Raw genomic sequence first — 20,483 nt, 5'->3', positions numbered from 1 at the left:
TAGTTATCACTTATTTAACAGTTATATCACATTTGTTTAATCTATACAAAAAAAGCCAAAAGGAATAACAAAAAACCTACAAAAAGTCACTAAGCCTCGCAAAGAAACAGCCCAGGGAAAACCACCAAATAGTTTTTATGCTTTTGTACAGATCGAACAAGACACATTAGCTTTACAGGTGCTAGTAGATGTTATTTTTTTCATTGGAATGCTCTTTAAAATAGGGATTGTGGAAATTTCCCCAAGCTGTTCAGTCACAACCATTTTTAAGAGTCACTTGTAAGCGTTTACAGTATTTAACAATACGTGACTGTTCTAAATATCAGCTGTGAGTACGTGCTATTTAATCCAATATTTGCAATAATCCCATGTCTGCTTACATTTTATTAAATCATTCAATACGTGTAATTTCAGTTGTGCAACATCATATTTTTTTTGTTTTATTGACTTTTTTTCTTTTACATAGCTTTTATTCCTACTTAGGAAACTATAGCTTTATTATGTGTTGTGAGCTGCATGCAGTGTAATTATACATTGTACTGTGCACTGTGAATTTTGAATCCATCTTGAAAGCTATGTGCACTGTGCCAGTTGAAACAAAATATGTCTTGAGATTGAAGTCTTTAAACTGCACGTATTCAACATTCCAAGATCTACCTTGAACACGGTTCGAAAAGATGCTACATTTCCACAAGAAGAGGTTGACATCACTTTTATGGTCAATACAAGAACATACACTTGAACTGATAAAAATACAAAACTTTTTCTTATCCCTTCTTTACAGTGAAGTACAATAATATGCTACAGTAATAAACACATCCCTCATTAATGAAATGTTATACTCAGACTGACATATTTCAATCATCAACATCAGCTAATACTTTCTCTCATATGGAAACCTCATAAAGATCATCTGATTTTTTTTGTTTTTTTGTGAGGTTGTGATTTGTTGCGAATATGGTGGTGGAGTGAATTCAGGATGCTTTGGAAGATTAAGCAACAAATTGTATTCAAGTGTCATTATGCATAAATCCAGCCCAGAAACATTTCAAGTTTTCCCACATTCATCCAACTCACTGAAATCTATACTTCACTAAACGTGGTCCAACATTACCAAAAAATAAAAGACAAAAATAACATGACATGGTCGGAGGTAATAACATCCCGGTGGAGATCCATAAATCCTCATTCATCACAAGGAATCTCAGCATGTACTACATCCGCATGTCCCCAGATTATCACAACTGGAATGATCAGAACGGGGTGGAAACAGAAACACAGAAGAGGCCACTGAACAGCGAGGCGTTCACTACCTGTCCATGTGTTTGATGAAGTGAGAACACAGGGACGCCATAAATACGTTTCTTTTTTTCAGTCATGACAACGCTGAGAAGTGATCATACGTGTCGAATAAAAATCCTCCAACTGAACGAGCAGTAACATTTACGAAAGCTCACATTTACAATCTTGAGACAAATAAAATGGCAGCATTACTAACATAACTTAGATCTAGCGTAAAGAGGTAAAGAAATGAAAGTGTAAGAACTGCAGATCAGTAGTGACATTTTTGGTGACTCCCATTTCTCTGTCCTCACAACGATTACAAAAAGGCAGCTTGAGAAATCATCCACAAATTCACTTACATATCTCTGGAAATGATATTTCCAAGCAAGGCTAGATCTGGCAAACTCAACAGCGCTAACTACCAGCCTTAGAATTCCTATTATGTTTTTCCATGCAAGTATGTATGTATGCAAGCCAACTACAACACTAAAAGAATGACACATTGATTCACTGGCCCTGAAATGCTCACGTTTCAGTAAAACAGATGGTTAAATCTTAAAAGATGCATTAAAATGTTGCTTTAAAAAAATTTAAAATCTGGATGAGCAGGCATTTAGAGTGAAAGGCTAGGTCTGTGTGCATCTTTGCGAACATTCAGTCGACTTTCTTGCTGCGCAGTCGGAGCGCGTCCAGCAGGTATCTGCAGACGGAGCCGGTGTGCTGCGACAGGAGTGTGAGGACCTTCCCGTGGACGAGGGTCAGCAGGGTCTGGTGGCCCGTCGCCCAAACCCGGTACCAAGGCCCGTAAAAGGGGTCGGACACGGCCGGGCACAGCATGTTGTTCAGGTTGACCTCAGTCACCTGCAGACAGAGGGATTGAGTAAACGCACGTCTTGTTATAATGCAAATTCTAGTCAGAATAATAAGTGCTACTCACTTGGATAATGAGTTTTTGCTAAGTGTCATGGTTGAATTCACTGTATACGTGTTTCTAATTATTAATTTCCGTTGGATTTCTATTCTGCAAAGCTATCAACTAAAGGAGTTCAGTCAGTAAATCCTCTACTATTCAATGTGTGACTGCATCCATTACTCTGCAGTCACATGTCTGCATTAGTGGCTGTTTAATGAAGACTTACATACGTATAGGTTTTCAGTGATTTTATAATTGGTTAAAATCTGTGGAGAAACACATTTACATCACAACATTACATAATGAAACTCATTCTTTGTGAAGTGAATAACTTTATTAATCTGATTCAGTGTAAAGCTCTTCATGCGTCTATCGGAACTGACGGACCAGAGGCCTGACCTGGGGCCCACACAAGTTCAGATTCATGTTTTATACAATCAGTCGAGCTAGAGTTGAGTCCCCTTCTATTACCATGGGTACTGTCTGTTCCACATTATGTGTATAGTCGAGTTGACCTGAGTAGACCCGGCTAGCCAAGCTTTGTTTATTACTGCAACAAAACTGCAGAGCTGATTGTAAACAAGTCGCGTTTGTTACCGTGACAATAAATTGACTTTAATCTGAAATTACACTTAAATTTAGCCATGGTGCTATTTCAATCAGCAAGAGAGGACTCAGAAAACCTGCATGTACTTTAACAACTATCTTGGGGGATGGATTTTATGCATCACTGCCAGGAACAGAGAAGACCAAAACAGCCCTGACCCGCAGAGGCTTCTCTGGAGGTGTCCTGTAGTTACCAGTCAACAAGGTGTTGGCACCAGTTTGCATAAGTGTGTCTATGTAAACGTGTGTAAACTGTATATGTGCATGTGGACAGAGACCAAGGCTGAGCTTCAATTGTTGATCAGCCAATATCTCAAATATTGATATCAGTATTGGCCGGAAAAAAAAACTAGTAACAATCAGACTATGAATGCATCTATGCAGCATGTGTGCATGAGAGTATATACACATGTAGGCATGTGTAAATATGCATGTGCAAGTATTTACAGTATATATATATGTTTGCATGGGTATGTTTGCTTTACTTATTTCTGGACTGTGCAGATTAACATGCATGTTCTAATTCAGTGTTGTGAGATGGGTTTGTGTAATAAGTCATTATTACAAATCTTTGTTTTAAAACATTCATTCATTCATTTGAACTACTACACCAATATATAAAGCGATCAATACATCTCTCCTCCACAGTGCCTCTTCTTTGAATCAGTATAGCATTGGATAATATTAACATGTATTCCTGTTGATCACACCTTAAATAAACTTTGATTTAGTCTCCACAGAAATGAAACCACTGACACAAGATTTTGCATAATGAAATGTCAAGTAATGCCCAGCAGAGGGCTCCATCTTACCAGGCCAAGACCCTGCAAGAAGAGGAAGTGGTAGAGGAACAGGATGCCTGTGGAGAGGAGTGCCCACCACATGTCCCCGAGAGGCTCAGGCTTGTATACACCTGCAGAAACAAACAACTGTTTAGGAAACATCTGGGGAGAATTCCAGAGAGCGGATTTCAAAAACATCTGAACCTGAACTCTGAATCAACGAACCCTGAGATGGGGAAACTTTTCAGATCAGCTGTTCAGACCAAGTTTTGCCAACTCTGAGTATATCCAGGCTGAGTAAAGAGTGTGTGTGTGTGTGGGGTGAATAAATAAATGGAGGTGATTCTGCTATTCACTGTGCTACTGGGTAAATAAAGAGCACAGCCTCCATCTTAATCCAGCGGAGCCAGACAGATTAATGTGCAACAGCAGTAAAAGAGCTGGAGCAACACATCTATACATCTCATTCAGCACGGGCCAGAACCTGCTGCTTTTTAGATTCAACATTTAAATGTATTTCTTCATCTGAAACCATACAGCATTAAGATGGAGTATCAGGGTCATATAGAAACCAAACATAATCAGAGACTTCGAGAATAATGTTATAATATAAGGAAAGAAGAGAAAACAGACTGCATTTGACCATTACCAAACAGACACAGCTTCCCCCATGTCTGTGTGGGCTTTTCAAAGACCTGATACTTATGATAATGTGGTGCTGATGAAAAATGAAGTATTACCTTTTTGAAAAAAAAGTATAACCTAACAAGATGCTTCACTTTCCAGGCTGACCTTCTGATATTTTTCCTATAATAAGAAATGCAGCCCAAATTTCCAACTTTATCCTTCTAATATTACAACTAGTTTCTCGAAATCTCTGGTTTATTTTCCTTTGAGTGGCCCTAATACTACAACGTGCACAACGTGCTGCTGGCAGCAGAACATTGAAATGCAAATCAAACAGACGGGACAGTTTGTTTATAGATAGTCTGACTCACTTTTGCGTCTATTCAACATTAAAAACCCTTTAAGTTATATTTTACGCACTAATCATTGTAGCTGAAATGATGACTAAAGACTATATATAGCTTATATATTCAAAAACATAATTTTAAACTACATTTTGTCCAGTTCTATTCAATTTTACATAGATCAACGCACGGTGCAGGGGAAATGACAGACAACCGGACAGTCACTGTGTTGTAAGGACCGACAGTGTGCACATTTTATTCCGTGCCGAGGACGAAGCGAATGGATCGTTGTCTCAGTTACTTCCCACTGATGACTGACGGCTCATAATGAAAGACGTGCTGTTAGTCAGCATGGGTTTTGGGTAACAAATGAGTGAACAGGGAAATGCAAATCCACGTGTTCTGATATGGGCGTTGTCAGCGACTGTATGAATGAGGAAATTTAACGACGGGAAGTAACAGAAGGAACCTGTGGGTTTGTTAAAGATAAACCTGCACGCAACTCGAGCCGTTCAGCTTCAGAGTTACTGCAGTAACACTAAACCCAGAGTTTCCACCTCATCCCTGGATTGAACTGACTTTTGTCTTGAATTCGTTTTTGTGGGTTAAAAAAGAGAGCAAACACACAGGATGTATGTTCTGTGACACAATACTAAAGAACCAAATACTGTTTTCCATTCACAAAATACTGTTTCTATTCACATCCTTCTTATACAAGTCAAATCAAAAGAAACACTGTGAACCAGTAACAGGATGTGGTGTCAAACTGGCTTTTCCTGTTTCCTCACTGCTGACATTGGTTACAGCACAGTGAGGAAACATCAAATGTGCAGCTCCTGGTCAGTGTAATCTGAGCATCAAATATTTTCTTTTGTTTGCCTCCAGTATTGTGTCACAAATGAAGAATGGGATGAGTTTTAGTTAACATGCAACACCCTAGATAATTCTCTCTGTCATTGACTTGACTTCTATTCTCACACACTTAAACCAACAATAAACCCTGTAAAATGTGACATGTTATTTAAAGCTGACCTGTCCTTGTTATTGTGGGCTGTGTAGAAACCTTTAATCATTTCACCTATGTCCTAACACATTTACAGCTGGGAGCTGCCCCATGCAACATCTCTCCTCCTGTCTTTGCCGCTCTGTGACTCTGAGGGCACCTGGACACTGTATTGGTATTTTTAGATACTCTTATTTTATTATCTTCTGACACTATTACATGTTGAGCTGCTTGAGGTGCCTGGGATTTAAGATTTTCATTGCCAACATGTACGCTGTATCTGTTGTGCAGATGACAAATAAAACCTTTGAACCTTTGAACAGCTGTTTCTCAGAGACAAACATCCAACATGCATCTGCTGCCATTTGTGGAAACTGAAGATATTGCAAGTTTACGCCCTTCAAGACACGATCTAGTAGTCTGACTTAGTTCACTTCTTATCAAACTGCAGAACTTTAAATATTGAATGTCATATCTGAAGGTTAGATAAGCTGTGTTCTGCAGTGTGCACCACTGTAAATACAAATTTAGAAAATCAGTTGGTACAAAAAGGCCTACAATTAATTATTGAGAATTTTTTTGTCAATACTTCTTTCCTCTATCTAACACGACTTCCTAATACTAATCTAAATCTAATAAACTATAAAAAAGAAATATTTTTACAATAGCTTCCTCCTGACATGTTTTTACCTTACCTTTTTTTCTTATCCAGCTTTGTTTATTATGCTTTATTTATTCAGTATACTGCTTCTTCCTGAATCATTTTACCTGATGGGTGTTAAATACTGTTTATTATAATATTAGATAAATTTGACAGGAACCCAGTCGAGTAACAGAAAGAATGGATCAAACTGTTGTAAAATATTTAATTCTTTGTCTCTCAAACTTGCCCATAATGAGTGACTAACTAGTGTGGCTAGCAGTAGTAATAATATAATAATACATAAATCACACATACATACATACACACATTCCACAGTCACATGAGTCCCACTTTTAGTTAACAAACGCTGTAAATCTATAAACTACAAGTGTAATGATTTCTGCCTCCTATAGTTCTAACCACAGGAGAAATGAAATCCGTTCTTCACATTTAAATAATACCTTCACCTTTGGAAGACACAGTGGAGCAACACAAGGTTTTATATTTGCTCTTCAGTAGCATGTAGCTTGTAGACGGAGCAGCAACATATGTTTGCTTAGTATAAATAAAGCTGTGAAGATTAAATGAGCCGCAACAGCCAACACGATAGGCCGCACACAGAAAGGGAATCCATGCACGGAGAAAGGTGTCATGGTAATATAAGCCGGCTTTTTTGGCATGTGAAATGAATTTCACTATGGGTGTCAATGAAATGGAGATAGAACCGGGGCAAAAGACAAAATGAATGAACACCTACCTCCTTTCCTGAAAAGATAAAGAGGCACCAGGTACAGCATGGAGTGCTGGATGTAGTAGATCTCCTTCTCAAACGGAAGCTGTGGAGAGAATATAATGTTTCATATCAGACCTGGTATTAACATGCTGAGTAATGCGTCTTGTGATCCAATTATTTAAACCATATTTCCAATCTTTATTCAAAAGCATGGTCTTTCAATTGGAGAGCAGGACTTTCTGATTTCACGTTCAGATTTTTTTATGTTCTCACTCAAAGTTACCCTGCCTGTGCTTGGATTTCCTGCGCTCCAGCTCCACCATTCTTCCAAAAGATATTCCCTCATTTGGTGTTTTGATGATTATGGTGGAGACTGCCAATTCACAGTCCTAATAACTGACTGCGAAGCAAATAGAATATGATTCACATAACCTTTATACTCATCAAACCATCCAGCAACACTTTGTGCCTTATTACAGAATTTCTCTGCTAATGCTTCCTTTAAATTTGTCCCCTTAGTCTTAAACCTGTGGACACACCTCCTGCACTCTGTGTGTGTGACCTCAGACCAGAATTCACAAGCAGAGAGGAAGTGAGGCTTTTCCTATTCTGCAGCCAGTGAAAAGAAGTCATGAGAAGGTTCGACTACCTGATCACAGAGAGCTCTGCGTCTTAGGATCAGCAGAACACTCAACCTCTTTGTTGTAGAAAATTAAGCAATAAATGTAATATTAGTGACAAATTAGCTGGTTTAGCCACTGTGTGACCTTAATAATACATTTTAAAAAACTGCACGGCTGCAGTGAGTTTATATTAATGGTGTAATAAAAAATATATTATTTATCATGTGTCTGCACATCGAGGTCAGAGATGACTATATTTAATGAATACAAATTATTGAATTATTCTCTGTAAATGTTACAGATTACATTTAATGCATACAAATGTACAAATTAATGCTCTTGCAATAACAATTAATGTGGATCTAACGTAACCTGCCTTTCAGTTAATGTTAAATCTGATTAGCGTTCAGTCCGTAGTTGTGTTTGCTATATCTGTGGTGAAAACTGATAAAGTGCAAGCAGACACATGACGTAATGTTCATGGATGTTAAAAACTTTTGTGTGAAGGCATACTTCATATATCCCAGATCTGTCTCAGATAATGAAATAGAGTTGAGGCAGAAAACTTTAACTTTGCTTCGGTGTATGTATATACATATATAATTAAGTTCAAACTGTGCAAGCTCCGCTAAAACATTTCCATCATTCATCAAACTCATACTTTATGCTGCCATGGGTCTGACATTTGTTAGATTTTGTTCTTCAGATTCGTGCTCTCGTAGAGACAAGACTTCTTAAACATCACATTCATATAAATGTCTTTTTTTCTTTTTTTTTTTTAGACAAGAAGATAAAATGTCACAAGTAAGTCTCAAAAAACGGATCAGAGCTAAGGGGGTAGCACTTGCTCTCTTGTTGAGCTGTCAGAAAAGTTAGAAATATGGATAATGAAGAAGAAAATGTCCTTAATAACTTCAGAAACAGAAAGTAAGCTTGCAGAGGGAATAGTGTGAATGAGAGTTCCAGTGCTGGTTACTTACCAGTCTGGTGTTGACGACAGGGAACATTAAAGCCAGTAGCGCACCATTCAACATGTGGACCTGCAGCCTGCAAACACACAGAGGAAAACACTGACCAAGGATAATGACAAAGAAACTTTACATGTCAGTCAACCCCACCTCTGTCTGAGACCCCCAGAAAACTTTCAACGACCATTTCTACGTCCCATGCATCACTGCACTCCAGACATATTGATAGTATAATGATACAAGCACTTCTGAAAAAGTAAGAAATGGACAAAATATTCTCACTTTACCAAAATGTCCTCACCTCGAAATTCTATGCTCAAAATGGTCCTCGCAAAGATATAAGTCCAAGTGCACACACCCAGAGGGTGTGTGATGCTTGTTTAGTTAACTTCTGCCCGTCCAACACGAGGATAAATGCTCCTTTTAACCAAGCATCATTCAGAGAGGCACCATCCATAAAAACCCTGGAGTTTATGTGTCAAAGTCTGGACCTTCATCTTAACTCCTCTGACTGCTCTTTTTGTCAAATGAGCCAAAACAACTGTTGTGACAGCTAAGGTCACTGGGAAAACAGCAGCGTTGTAGGAGTGTCAGATTAAATAAACTCAGCAGTCACTCTCAGGGGCCTCTTGAACTCGTCTGGAGAAACAGCCCGCTTCATTCAAATTCACATTCACTATACGTTTATTGATCATTAGCACTCCTTGCCCACTATTTCTCCCCTGCTCAATGACTATGTTTAAAAAAGGAAGTTCTTATAAACAATTTTTGGTATTTCTCCTCACGATCGATACTTGGACTGAGACTTGAATCACTGATGCTGTTGTGCTTTGGGAGGAAATAAGCATTTACCATCAAATATTAATCAGTACAAACAAATAGTTATACCATCATATTGACTTTTCCAGAGCTCCACATATGATACCATTTATTATCATCAATATTACAAGTTTGAGTTCGGGTCAGGCCTGGATCTTGACTGCTCAGATTTGGGGGGCAATTCAAAATATGGGGTGGGCACCTTTTCACACAGTGGACTTAGTGTTCAGTTTTTCCAAGTTTTAAAGAATGCCTCACATTTAACCAAGCCGTGGTATAATAATAGTAATAATGATTATTATTTAATTATTATCTTTAAATGTAACAAATGTGCACAGACTAGCTCCGCCAAACCTCCTGGGCAGAGGCACACATGCAGGTAATGAGTTCTATTCAGGAATCTGTGAATGGATAATGCTGTAATTAAACAAACCACTGGAGATTATTTTTAATGATACAGATGTAATTAATTTATAAAATGTTAAAAACAAGCTCAACAGCCCGGTTTGCTTTAGTAAATGAACAAACTGTGAACACCTGCAGACGTTGGTTTGGTTGTCCTCTGTGTAGTGTTTTTATTTTTTATTTTTTACAGCACCTGAAGGCAGCGCCAAAAACGAAACTTATTTTCCCCTGGGGACCTCAGCGTGATCCTTTCTATGAATCGATATCGGATCATTCCAATAAGGATTGGAGAATAGTTTTTTCAAACCCAGCCCTATGTCCAACCTGCAATTCGGAAATCATGAAATTTTGACGGGGCGAGTGAAATAAACGTAATTAGCAGATTCAAATGGAACAGAACAAAGTTGATCAATTGGGTGGGCAGAGTAGAAATTTGGGTGGGCATTGCTCACCCCTGCCCACTAGATCTGGGCCTGGTTTGGGTTGGATGAAGAGCTGTGCGTGGCTGACTGCAGACTTCTCAGAAAGGATAGAGACTTCGGTTACCGAGCCTTTAATGTTGTGTTTGGTAAAACTTCCCAGACTCTAGTTTTATTTTTATAGCAGGGTACTTTATGGCCATTTCAGGTGAGACACAGCTTCAGACTCCCATGGGCTACGGCAACAGAAAGTGACCCTGCTTGTTTTTTTTCTGTGTAAATCCGACATCGTGTTCCCTCTGGCAAGAACACAGTCATTTCTCCTGAATAATTAACTGCCCGGACCTGAGAAGTCGCTGAGGAGAGGAGACCATAAAGCTCAGTGAATCCATTACAATGAAACTGTGAAAACCCAATTTACTCTGTAGAAGTGCACAGGTAATTGCAATCAATGAGGCAATTGTTTTTATATGAAAATAAAATCCATGTTCAATTTGGCTATGTCTGCCCAATCATTTTTTATTGCATTCAAAATTTACAGCCGTTTACAACTGCAGGTTGAAAAGGGTGGATGACCCAAAGATGTCCAATTATAATCAGCACTTCAGCATGACTACAGATGTATATTCACAAAATACATGGTTGTATATAACAGAGACCAAAGCCAGACATAGGCCATGGTGTAAATATACTCACCTAAATACAACCATTGCTGTTTTACCCGGCGGACAGGCCAGCAGGAAGATCTGTGAGGAAAGCAGGGGAAAATGAGAAACTGCACTATCACAGTAAATTCAGAGTCATTGTTAAAAAGCTTGAATGCTCCAAGAGCTTCCGGTGCTCGTTGCTGGAAGTAATGAAAATGTACGAATGACTTGAACAATTATTAATAATATAAGAACAGGAGCCCTGAACAGATCATCCCTCTGGCAACTGTCAGGTTCTTTGTGCCTCCAAACAAGAAAAACTAAATGTAGAGTTGAGACTCAGGAGGATTGAAACATCATTTAAAAAGAAACTGAAAACTTCTTTGTGCATTTAGTTATTTCAAGACTATTTTAGTAGATCTTTCTCCTGGAAGAGGAGATCCTGGGAACTTAACACAAGTTTATCAGTTCCACTGTTGTGAGAGTTTCAGCTAAATAGATTGGTCTTTTTGGAAAGGTAGTATAATGAATACAAATGTTGTGAAGCTGAAAAATCGGCCAAAAGTTTGGATTATTCACACCGAGACAATTTCTGAGAATGCAACTTGTATGTGACTCATTTGATTCACTACCAAACCAGTCATTATTACATCCAGACTTTACGGTGCGTTTTGAAATGTCGTGGGTTTGCATTTCCTGCTTGTACTCTGATCACTGCTAAATGTGCCATGTGCTTGAACAGGCCAGACTTTCTCGAAATGCTCGATGACAGTCATGAGTCAAACAAGCCATGACTCTGTTGTTGCTGCATAAAAGACACTGTTAACTCTTATGGTGGTTTCTCTCTATTAATTTTACTACTGAAATATAAATGTACTGAGGTACAGCAGGATGAAACAGAGTGCCTACATCTTTGTTCTTGTTCCATGATGCAGTCCTGCGAGGAAGACGTGTATCTGAAACACGAGAGCAGGAGTAGTGTTGCATCAAAATATTTAGTATTTTATAATCATACGTGTGCCGACAGAGGGCAGCGAGATAAGAAGAGAGTCCAGGCGACACTAATCTAACTAGGATAAACCTCGTCCAGAGAAATACTGGAACACAAAACTGTTTACCACACAGAACTGATATTTATGGTGATGGATCTTTTTTCGTACCTTAACCTTTTTTCACATTTTGTGCTTGTGTACTACAAACATAACTAAATCAAACAAAAAACTTTTTTCATCAGTTCAAAAGCAATTTCAAAGTAAAAGCACAGCTGTAGCTGCATAATAATCTCTAAAGATGTGAAGGGAAACTGTTGAAAAGTACCAAGAACAATCTGTTTTGCTGGATGTTAGTGCTGCAGCTGATAAATGTGGCTCTATGTAATGATAATGTAGTCTGTTGCACAGATACAGGATATTTGCACACAGCTTTTTAACAGCGTGGTGCTTCCATTTGGAGGCAAAAAGCACAGCACAAATTCTTAAAAGTTTGCTGCTGCTGTGTTATAGTGTTTTAAACTGCTATTAACTCCATTCCAACCTGCTGAAGAAATGCCTGAGGGGGTTTTCTGCAGCCTGTCACAGTATCTATCCACATCCACCAACCAAACCTATCTATAAGAGTTTTAAATGATCAGTGTGTCCAATCAGGACAGACTCCTGCTGGGATCTGCAAGGGAGGACAGTTAACTTGATAGGGTGGTTGTATGTCTGATATGAGCTTATCTGCCATCATGTATTAAAAAGGAAACTTCCAGCTCAGTTGAGAATCCTGCAGCAGGGGATGAGACGCTTGTATGACAACACTAAGACCCATCCCATCATCCCTGAAAACATTTGTACAGTAAGGGCCAATTCAAATCATGCTTATGATTATATTCACAAGAGAGTTAAATAATAGTGTTTGTAACATTGCATCAGATCTTAGTTTCTTCGCGTTTAAGAAAGAGCAGATACAAAGATTTGCAGTTTTGATACTTTCATGGTAAACCTATAAAAAAAAGTAACTAACGGGTAAGAAACAAAAGCCTTCTTCCTTTAATGTTAATGTTGTACATCAAATCAAATCCATGTGATATGGCATTGGCTATATTATTAATGTATGGATATATAAATATAATACTTAGAAATTACTAGAGTTTGGGTACCAGTACTTTTTGTCAGGACATTCAACAATACAAACAAAACACTGACTACCATGATAATTTGGTCAATATAATTCTGATATGAAATTCTCACACCGTTTCATCTCTTCTTTGATTGGGAATAAACTGAAGAAAATTTGAGTGGCATGTATATACTGTCTAATAATTATACACATAAACAATGATGCTAAGCCCTCAAAGATTCTGATTAGACTTTAACATCTCTACTACATCTGCTATTTGATTTGTTGGTTTAAGGAGCCCCAACCACATCCACAGGACTCTACAGAGAATACAGCAGGAGAGTAAGTTGATCAGTCGGTGATCAGTAGGATGTCTGTCACTGTGATGCTCTCCACATGGAGGAATTACAAACATCGTGTGTGTGTGTGTGCCAGTGCGAATGCTGGTGCCACTGTAAAGCATTATGTTTCACTGGTGCTTAGCAATTAACCGAAAATGTATCAAAACCGACATTTATAACCTCTAACCAACCTTTTCTTGCCCATCCTAGTTAATAGTTTCCCCAATGTGTGCATTCACAAACTGGGGGGTTTCCGATGTTTATTTTTCAATGGCCTCCCTCCTCACACCCCTACTGACCTTCGCTCACTTTACACGTTTACAATAAACACCAACACTAATCAGAAGTTACAAGGAGACACAGTCCTTGAAGTTCACTTTGTGTTTGTTCTATTCGCGCTAGAGTTTATGAGACATGTCTCACAGGCAGTTCACCTGCTACACACAACACAAGACTTCACGTGACGTGCACAGCCAGGACATCAGGGTTAAAGAAACCAGAACGATCCCGATTTAAAATCCAACACCATTGAATAATAGCTAAATAAATGTGATTGTCAATTTGTGTGAAGAGCGACAGACACACACACAGAGTAAACATCAGAAGTCTTAAACTGATCTTCAATCCAAAATAGAACAATGATATAGACTATAACCTGCTGCAGCTTAGCAACACAGGCAAGTGCCTTCATTCTTTTTTAGCAGCTCACAGGTGAAGTGGATGCAGATTATTCAAGGACTGTAGTCACTTCAGCATCACCATTTTTCGGCACCAAGCACCATGGGAACTCTTTATATTCTCTTTATTCATAGTCTTTTTAACCAATAAACATGTCCCACTCAAAATAACATACAATAGGATAATTCTTACTTCCAGATACACTGTTTTATGCATTGTGTTCAATTAAAATCTCAGCAATCGCCACTATAGCTCAAAGGATAAAATTAGATTGGGCTTTCCAGAGGTACAGATGGTTTCCCATTATGAGCGTCATGGTTTCCTAACACTTGAAGAATTTTTAGTGTTTGTACCAAATTATTTCTGTATAGATAGTATGGGAGGATTTATATACCAGTATGAGTGAGTGTGGATGGGTGGTAATGGGTATGTGTGTGGATATTTTGCCTATTGATTCCCATGCTTGTGTAATCACCTCTGTGTCCTTTTGTCTGCTTAAAAAAAAAAAGTTTAAAAATAGAGAAATCCTTAATCCGTGTATTTTTTTTCTCACATATGCAACAGATTAAAAATGTGCCACACCCTCCTACTGCAGATCCACCAGCTCTGATGAAGACGTGGAGAGTGGTGTCAGAACTTACAATGACTCACAACAAACCGATTTAAACAATCAAACAGACACATCCTCAAAAACATCACCTCTATTGAGCTGTCAACTATTCAAAACATATCAATCCTTATTCCAGTCCACCTGTGGGCGGAATCCTTGAGATGCGCCACCAAGCGCGGATTATACATTTTCTGCTCCACCTATTTATCTGAAATTGTATATAGACAAGCTCCAGCAAGCCCCTGGCCTTGTTCCCTGGTATGAGTAAAGACCTGGAAAGAATCCCTGCTGTGCCGCCCTGTCGATGGAAACAACACCACCCTGATAACCACATTCAAAAAAGAGAAAGAGAAACTGTGGCACAAATCATACTGTTGTGATCACACACATGCATGAGAAATGACCTGTGGTGGATTATCTAAACTTTTGTCAACGTACATTGGGGACATTTTGCTGCCATCAGGCAATTCTTCATCACAGCAAGTAATTCATCAATGTCCCCAGGCTATCACACTACGTTAGCGTGGAGTGAAATATTAACATCAATATTACGTGTTCCCCATATTTCATGAGTATGATCCAACACATTAAAGCGTAGTTGGCCGTGACCTGTAACCGTGACCTGTTGTGTTCAATCGTGCACAGAGGAGGACAAGACAACAGCGAGTGTCAAACATGCAGGCGTTATACGTTCTTACAGCAGCAGTGCACATGGTAGGCCCTTGAAGTAATTTAGTGCCACTAGGGGCGAGATTGAATTAAAGACAACATCCACTTACATTTTTCTACAGCTGAATCATTAAATTCTGTGTAGTCATAAATTCAGCTGCCCCTCTGTGGCTTTCCCACTTCCTCTTCCAGTCATAAACTGTCAAACTGTTATTATAGCCACGTTGTGATGTGGACCTCTGTCTGAGTAGGTGATGAGGACGAGAACAAACTTTGGAAACTTTGGTACCACAGGGTCATGTTGCATGGAGCTCGTGTGAAAAGCATGTTGATGTGTAACTCAAGGAAAGAGAGAGCACTTCAGGTAACCCTTGATTGTAAAATACAAATCATATTATGGGTGAGGCTGAGGTTACACTGATGAAAACAGTGTCATCGACATCATGGAGGACATCGTATTGTACATCATAACCTGTCTGGCAACTCTGTCAGTGTGCTTGGGAAAGTTGGATGCAAACAAGTGTGTGTTAAAGTATATGAAATGTGTGTTGACCTCATGGTGACAACTCAAACACACAATCGCTGCAGTGTCATCCTCACCTGGACCATGGTCACGACGTGGCATGGATTCAGCAGATAGATCACAGTCTTGGTAGCGAACTTGAACCCGACCTCCACCCCAAAAGTCATGCAGAGGGCGACCAGCAACAGGTTCTTGCCCAGACTGTCCTCCTTCGCCCGGGTGCACTCCTTCCCCACCGCCCGGAGCTCCCTGGTCAGGTTGATCTTCCTCAGCGCCACGCCGATCTCCAGCAGGGAGATGAGGACGATCACCAGACTCTCGCTGACCCGCTGCTGGGGCGCGATGAAGGCGGCGCACTCGGGCCCCCCGTTGCCCTCGAACTTCGGGTCCACGCCGCCGTAGACCCAGTCCAGCAGGCTGTATATGTTATACCGGGACATATTCCTTTTCTCTTGTTGGAAAAGATACGAACAAGATGGGATGAACGACGTCACACTGACTTCTTGGCGAAACATGAACTGCGAGATGTGCCTTCTTCCGTAGCTCGTGTCGTGGTTCGGAGGTAGACATGTATCCACCGCCTCGACCTGTGTGTGTGTGTGCGTGTGTGTGTGTGGCTAGCTAACTGTACCTCATCCACAGACGTGATGGGGAACTTCAGCTAGCAGCAGCTGTAGTCGAGACTCCCCCTAGCTGCTGCTAGCTTCTCTAGACGCTCACACGGGCACTGGCATGTTGTGAAGCACGGTTCCCCTGTGGCTGCGTGTCCTCACTCGTATCAGGCTAACACGCAGCGCGCTGGAGGTTGGACGTGTTAGCATCGGCACCGACACCGGACAGGAAGCTAGCTTAGCTTAGCCTAGCCTAGCTTACCAAGCCTACCTTGGTGGACTGATGTGATGGTAACTGTTAACCCCGAGTTTGGCTGGGCAGGCTCAGCCCAACTACAACAACGAGGAGAATTTGAGAAAACTGCCCCGAGGCTCTGAACAGTCTCTTTCCTTTTTTAGATCTATGCTCAAAACACATTGTCACCATATTGCCTTCCCAGATTTTAAGTGAGTTCAGTTTCTATTAACTTGATCCTTTTACTTTATTGTGTTTTTGACTTCGTGTTTTGTCTGATTGCTTTGTAACCATGTTTCAATAAATGCTATATTCATAAATATTATTATTATTATTTGATAACTGGAGGAATTACTATCTTTTCTGACCAGATACTGTACCGATAATAACAAGAAGCAAATACATAAATGTGAATGAATGAATGTTGTGCTCCCATTAAAAAAAATAGATATTGGTGCTAAATATACAATATAATATACGTTTCCATTTGCACACGTGATTACAACAGCACAAGTGATATGCACACAAGGTATTTCCGATTTTTTTAAAACTTTTGTTGTAAAACAATAGGCATTAGTTTAACCCAACACAAGTTATACACAGCCTGAAAGTCAAATCTCCGGGCTAATTTTATCCCGACGCGGCTCAGAGGACTCCGCTATCTTCATGTGACGATTGACGATGGAACGTTCACTGAAACTCTGTAAAACCCCGTTGTGTTTAAGAAACAGACATTTTTGGGATTCTAGTCTACACCTCCATAGCTTCCACGACTCCAGTGACACATGTGTATCACTTTAATTTCACCCCACGTTGGATTCATATAAACACTACACCTTAATCGTTGTGTTAATAGGTTTCCTCCTCCACAGGGTGAGATATATAAAGTAGAGTCAGTCACTCGGTTCAATGCGCCACATGAAAATGATTCACAGATTGAATTCTTGGAACCAAGCTCTCTGTGGTATCTGTACAATGATTTTCCTCCTGTGTCTCCCTCCCGCATTGGTTAATCAAGTTTATGAAACACTGATGTAGGCAAGTTGCTAAGGGAAATATTTATTATTCAATATTGTCGCTATGTATTCAAGGCCCAGTGCAGACCCTGTAATACCAGCATATATCCTCACACGGGAATCATATACTGACAGTAAACGCTCATAGAAAACCAACAGGTTTTAGTGTGGCAACTAATACTGAATGTACATAAAATGCTTTAACCCTAGTGTTATTGAAACATACAGTATACGTCCATCTCTGACTGACAATAGTATGGGTCTGCACAATCAAAGTTTTAGGGAATCATGGAATTGAGACTTTAAAGGAGATTAAATATTTTTGAGCTGTTCCCTTTAATAATGGTAAGTAATATATATTGACGGCATGACTGGTATATTACTGGTATAGCCATAAAACTGGTACATCCATAAAACATTGGCCGTAAACACACAGTATTTTCTGTGCAAGTCAATAGTCCTAAATGAGAGAACCCTTGATTTCCATAGTGCACCATCAATATAAACGCTGACAGATTTATTGCAATGGAAAGGTTAATATGAAAGCAATAGACAACTGGGGAAATTGCTTGTGGTAGTTGCGTTTTTTAGTCAGACACATATGCTGTAATTTCTTTTTACACTTTTTAATGAGCGTATAAAAGAAGAAGCAATTGTGGGTCACCTTTATTACTGGTTGAAGAAAATAGTCATAACAATGATCAACCCTACACGTCTTTTTGAAAATATATAACACAAAAAATAACTGGAGGTTAATTCATCACACACATCCTCCAAACTATGTACAAAAATGATCAATGTTCACAGCAATGGGCTGTACGATTTAGATTATGATGGGAACCAAATGTTCTTTCAGAAATCGTTCCATTGTGTGTATGGAGAAGGGAGAAAAGTCTGATTGATGTGAAACACAAAATACCAGATTGCCAATACCAGCGTCCATAGAGAACTAATTTGTCTGTTTCCTCCATACTCAAATGGTACCGTGTTTCCACAATAGCAGGGGGTTGTGACGTAAGCTCTCTCTACACTGATTGGTTTGGGATGCACTTCAGTACGGCAAATGTGTTGTTACAAACACACAAGGGAGAGATAGAGTGGATTAAACAAGGGTGCAGGGAATGGACTGACATGGGTTCTCGAGGGAGGACAAAATAGAAGAAGTGGATGCATCTAATGTGTCTCCCACAGCGCCTGCTTTGGTTGGCCAATGCTCAGTTTTTGAGATAACCACGCGCTGACATGAGTCCATTAGCATAGAGGTGTGGGTAGCACTGAGTGTAGTGCGGCACCCGTTTGAAAGCAGGTCCAGCAATCTGAGTGCAAATGTCTCTGCTGTGAAATGTTGTAATTGTGGCCAAAACTGCTTTACTATGCACAGTAAGGGAGGAGATGGCTTTCAGGCTGGGTTGTACTGGTGATGTCATGGAAAAATCTTTGTAAAAATGAGCTTTATATGAAAAAATGACATGTTAATGATATAATTCACTGATAAATGCTCAGAGACTTTGTAATAAATACAATGGTAAATGACAAAAATGACACAAACCTGTTGTTTCATTTCATGACTATGTAGATAAATAATTATAATCATTTTAATGGATAAATCTGGAAACTTTTCAAGCACCCCCTGGCAGTGTGCCACAGACCCCTATCTGAGAATCACTGATATAGAGTCTTGTCTTTCCAAGGTATTTGTACCACTGGTTTATATTTAAAACATGTGAGAGCTATAGGACTCAAAAGTCACATTATTTGTGGCCCATATTTTTTCATCTTGAAAAAAATAATATTAAAGACAATCAACCTGGACGTCTCCAAAAAGGTTGCTGCGGCAAATCAGGCCTTCATTCAGGAGTAAAGACATCAATTGTTTGAAAAGAAAAACGTCTCACCAGCAGACTTTTTTCCTGATGAAATAAAGATGATCCCATTTTCAGCGTTCTTTTAAAAAACATTTCAATACAGCATGTTCTCGAACAGGCGACGCCTCTGCATGAGGAGATGAGCAGAAACAAGGTTAAATGGCCTTGCAGCATATGATCCTTAAATTAAAAAAAAATGAGTTGGCCTCCTGGCTTGAGATGCTGAACTCCTCCAGGAAAAAAAGACTGGAGCAACTTAATGAAATCAAGACCCTTAAGGTTTGGTGGAAAGAGGCCAATTAGTAGAAGATTGAGCAGGAACAGCTGGATGTGGAGGAAAAACTGCAGCACAGCCTCACTTATAGATGCTAAATATTTCTCAAGCCCTTGAACTTAAAGTTTGCTTGTAAAAGTTCAAGGATAGTTTGTCAGGAGAAACTGAAAACAGAAGATGACGGCCTATGGAGAAATATGAATGCAATATTTCTGCTCAGCAGCTCTTTCCAGGAACAAGCTGTAATTTTCAGCAGTTTTCTCCTGTGAGGAATAAATAATGTTGATGATTTAGTCTCTGAAAAACCAAATGTTACAGTATTTGCATGATGGAAACACTTTTTTGCTACAGAATGCAAATGATATACGTTATTTATTTGATTTTGAGTTTTATTAGATTTATTCAGCAATATTGATTACAGAATCCTCCCAGCACCCCCCTCATATAAAGTTCAGGCTATTCCTCTGATACTGTAATAATATTTCTCCTGGGTTTTTATGTCCACAAAAAAGATAAATTGTCCCTTAAAAAAGTTGACCTCAGACAGAACTGTATTTAAGACCTGAAACATTCAAATTCAAAGCTGGTTTGACTCTACCTCTCCAAATGCTGCAAAAATGACAAGCCAAGTATTTTCACAAGCAAATCGACGGCTTGTTCAAATATAAAATGGATCATGTCCGACACAAACAGAGACAGACAGTGAGTGATGCATGAAATCCCATATCACACCTGTCAGTGCTGT

General features: G+C 39.3%; 1 protein-coding gene across 2 annotated transcripts; it reads right to left on the bottom strand.

Annotated features, from left to right (window-relative positions):
• Positions 1-696: 696 nt before the first annotated feature.
• LOC109628564 (transmembrane protein 164) lies at positions 697-16,858 on the bottom strand. Of its 2 annotated transcripts, XM_020085709.2 has the most exons (7): positions 16,369-16,645; positions 15,815-16,188; positions 10,866-10,915; positions 8,539-8,605; positions 6,960-7,038; positions 3,616-3,716; positions 697-2,145 (listed from the first exon to the last, which is right to left on the bottom strand). In XM_020085709.2, exons 2-7 carry the CDS (start codon positions 16,175-16,177, stop codon positions 1,939-1,941), a joined length of 867 nt encoding a protein of 288 aa, XP_019941268.1. In that variant the 5' UTR covers positions 16,178-16,188; positions 16,369-16,645; the 3' UTR covers positions 697-1,938. The 2 variants fall into 2 exon arrangements, with proteins under 2 accessions (XP_019941268.1, XP_019941267.1); XM_020085708.2 differs by having other exon boundaries at positions 15,815-16,858.
• Between the last annotated feature and the right edge of the window lie 3,625 nt (positions 16,859-20,483).

Source organism: Paralichthys olivaceus, chromosome 15 (genome assembly GCF_024713975.1).
Source record: "Paralichthys olivaceus isolate ysfri-2021 chromosome 15, ASM2471397v2, whole genome shotgun sequence".
In the NCBI taxonomy this organism is placed as follows: domain Eukaryota; kingdom Metazoa; phylum Chordata; class Actinopteri; order Pleuronectiformes; family Paralichthyidae; genus Paralichthys; species Paralichthys olivaceus.
This window is presented reverse-complemented; position numbering and strand designations above follow the sequence as displayed.

Coding starts and splice junctions, on each gene's coding strand:
- LOC109628564 (XM_020085708.2), bottom strand. CDS start 16,252: ATGTTTCGCCAAGAAGTCAGTGTGACGTCGTTCATCCCATCTTGTTCG. Junction 10,916..15,814: donor ACGTCGTGACCATGGTCCAG/GTGAGGATGACA, acceptor CTTTCCTCACAG/ATCTTCCTGCTGGCCTGTCC. Junction 8,606..10,865: donor ACAGCAATGGTTGTATTTAG/GTGAGTATATTT, acceptor GTGTGTTTGCAG/GCTGCAGGTCCACATGTTGA.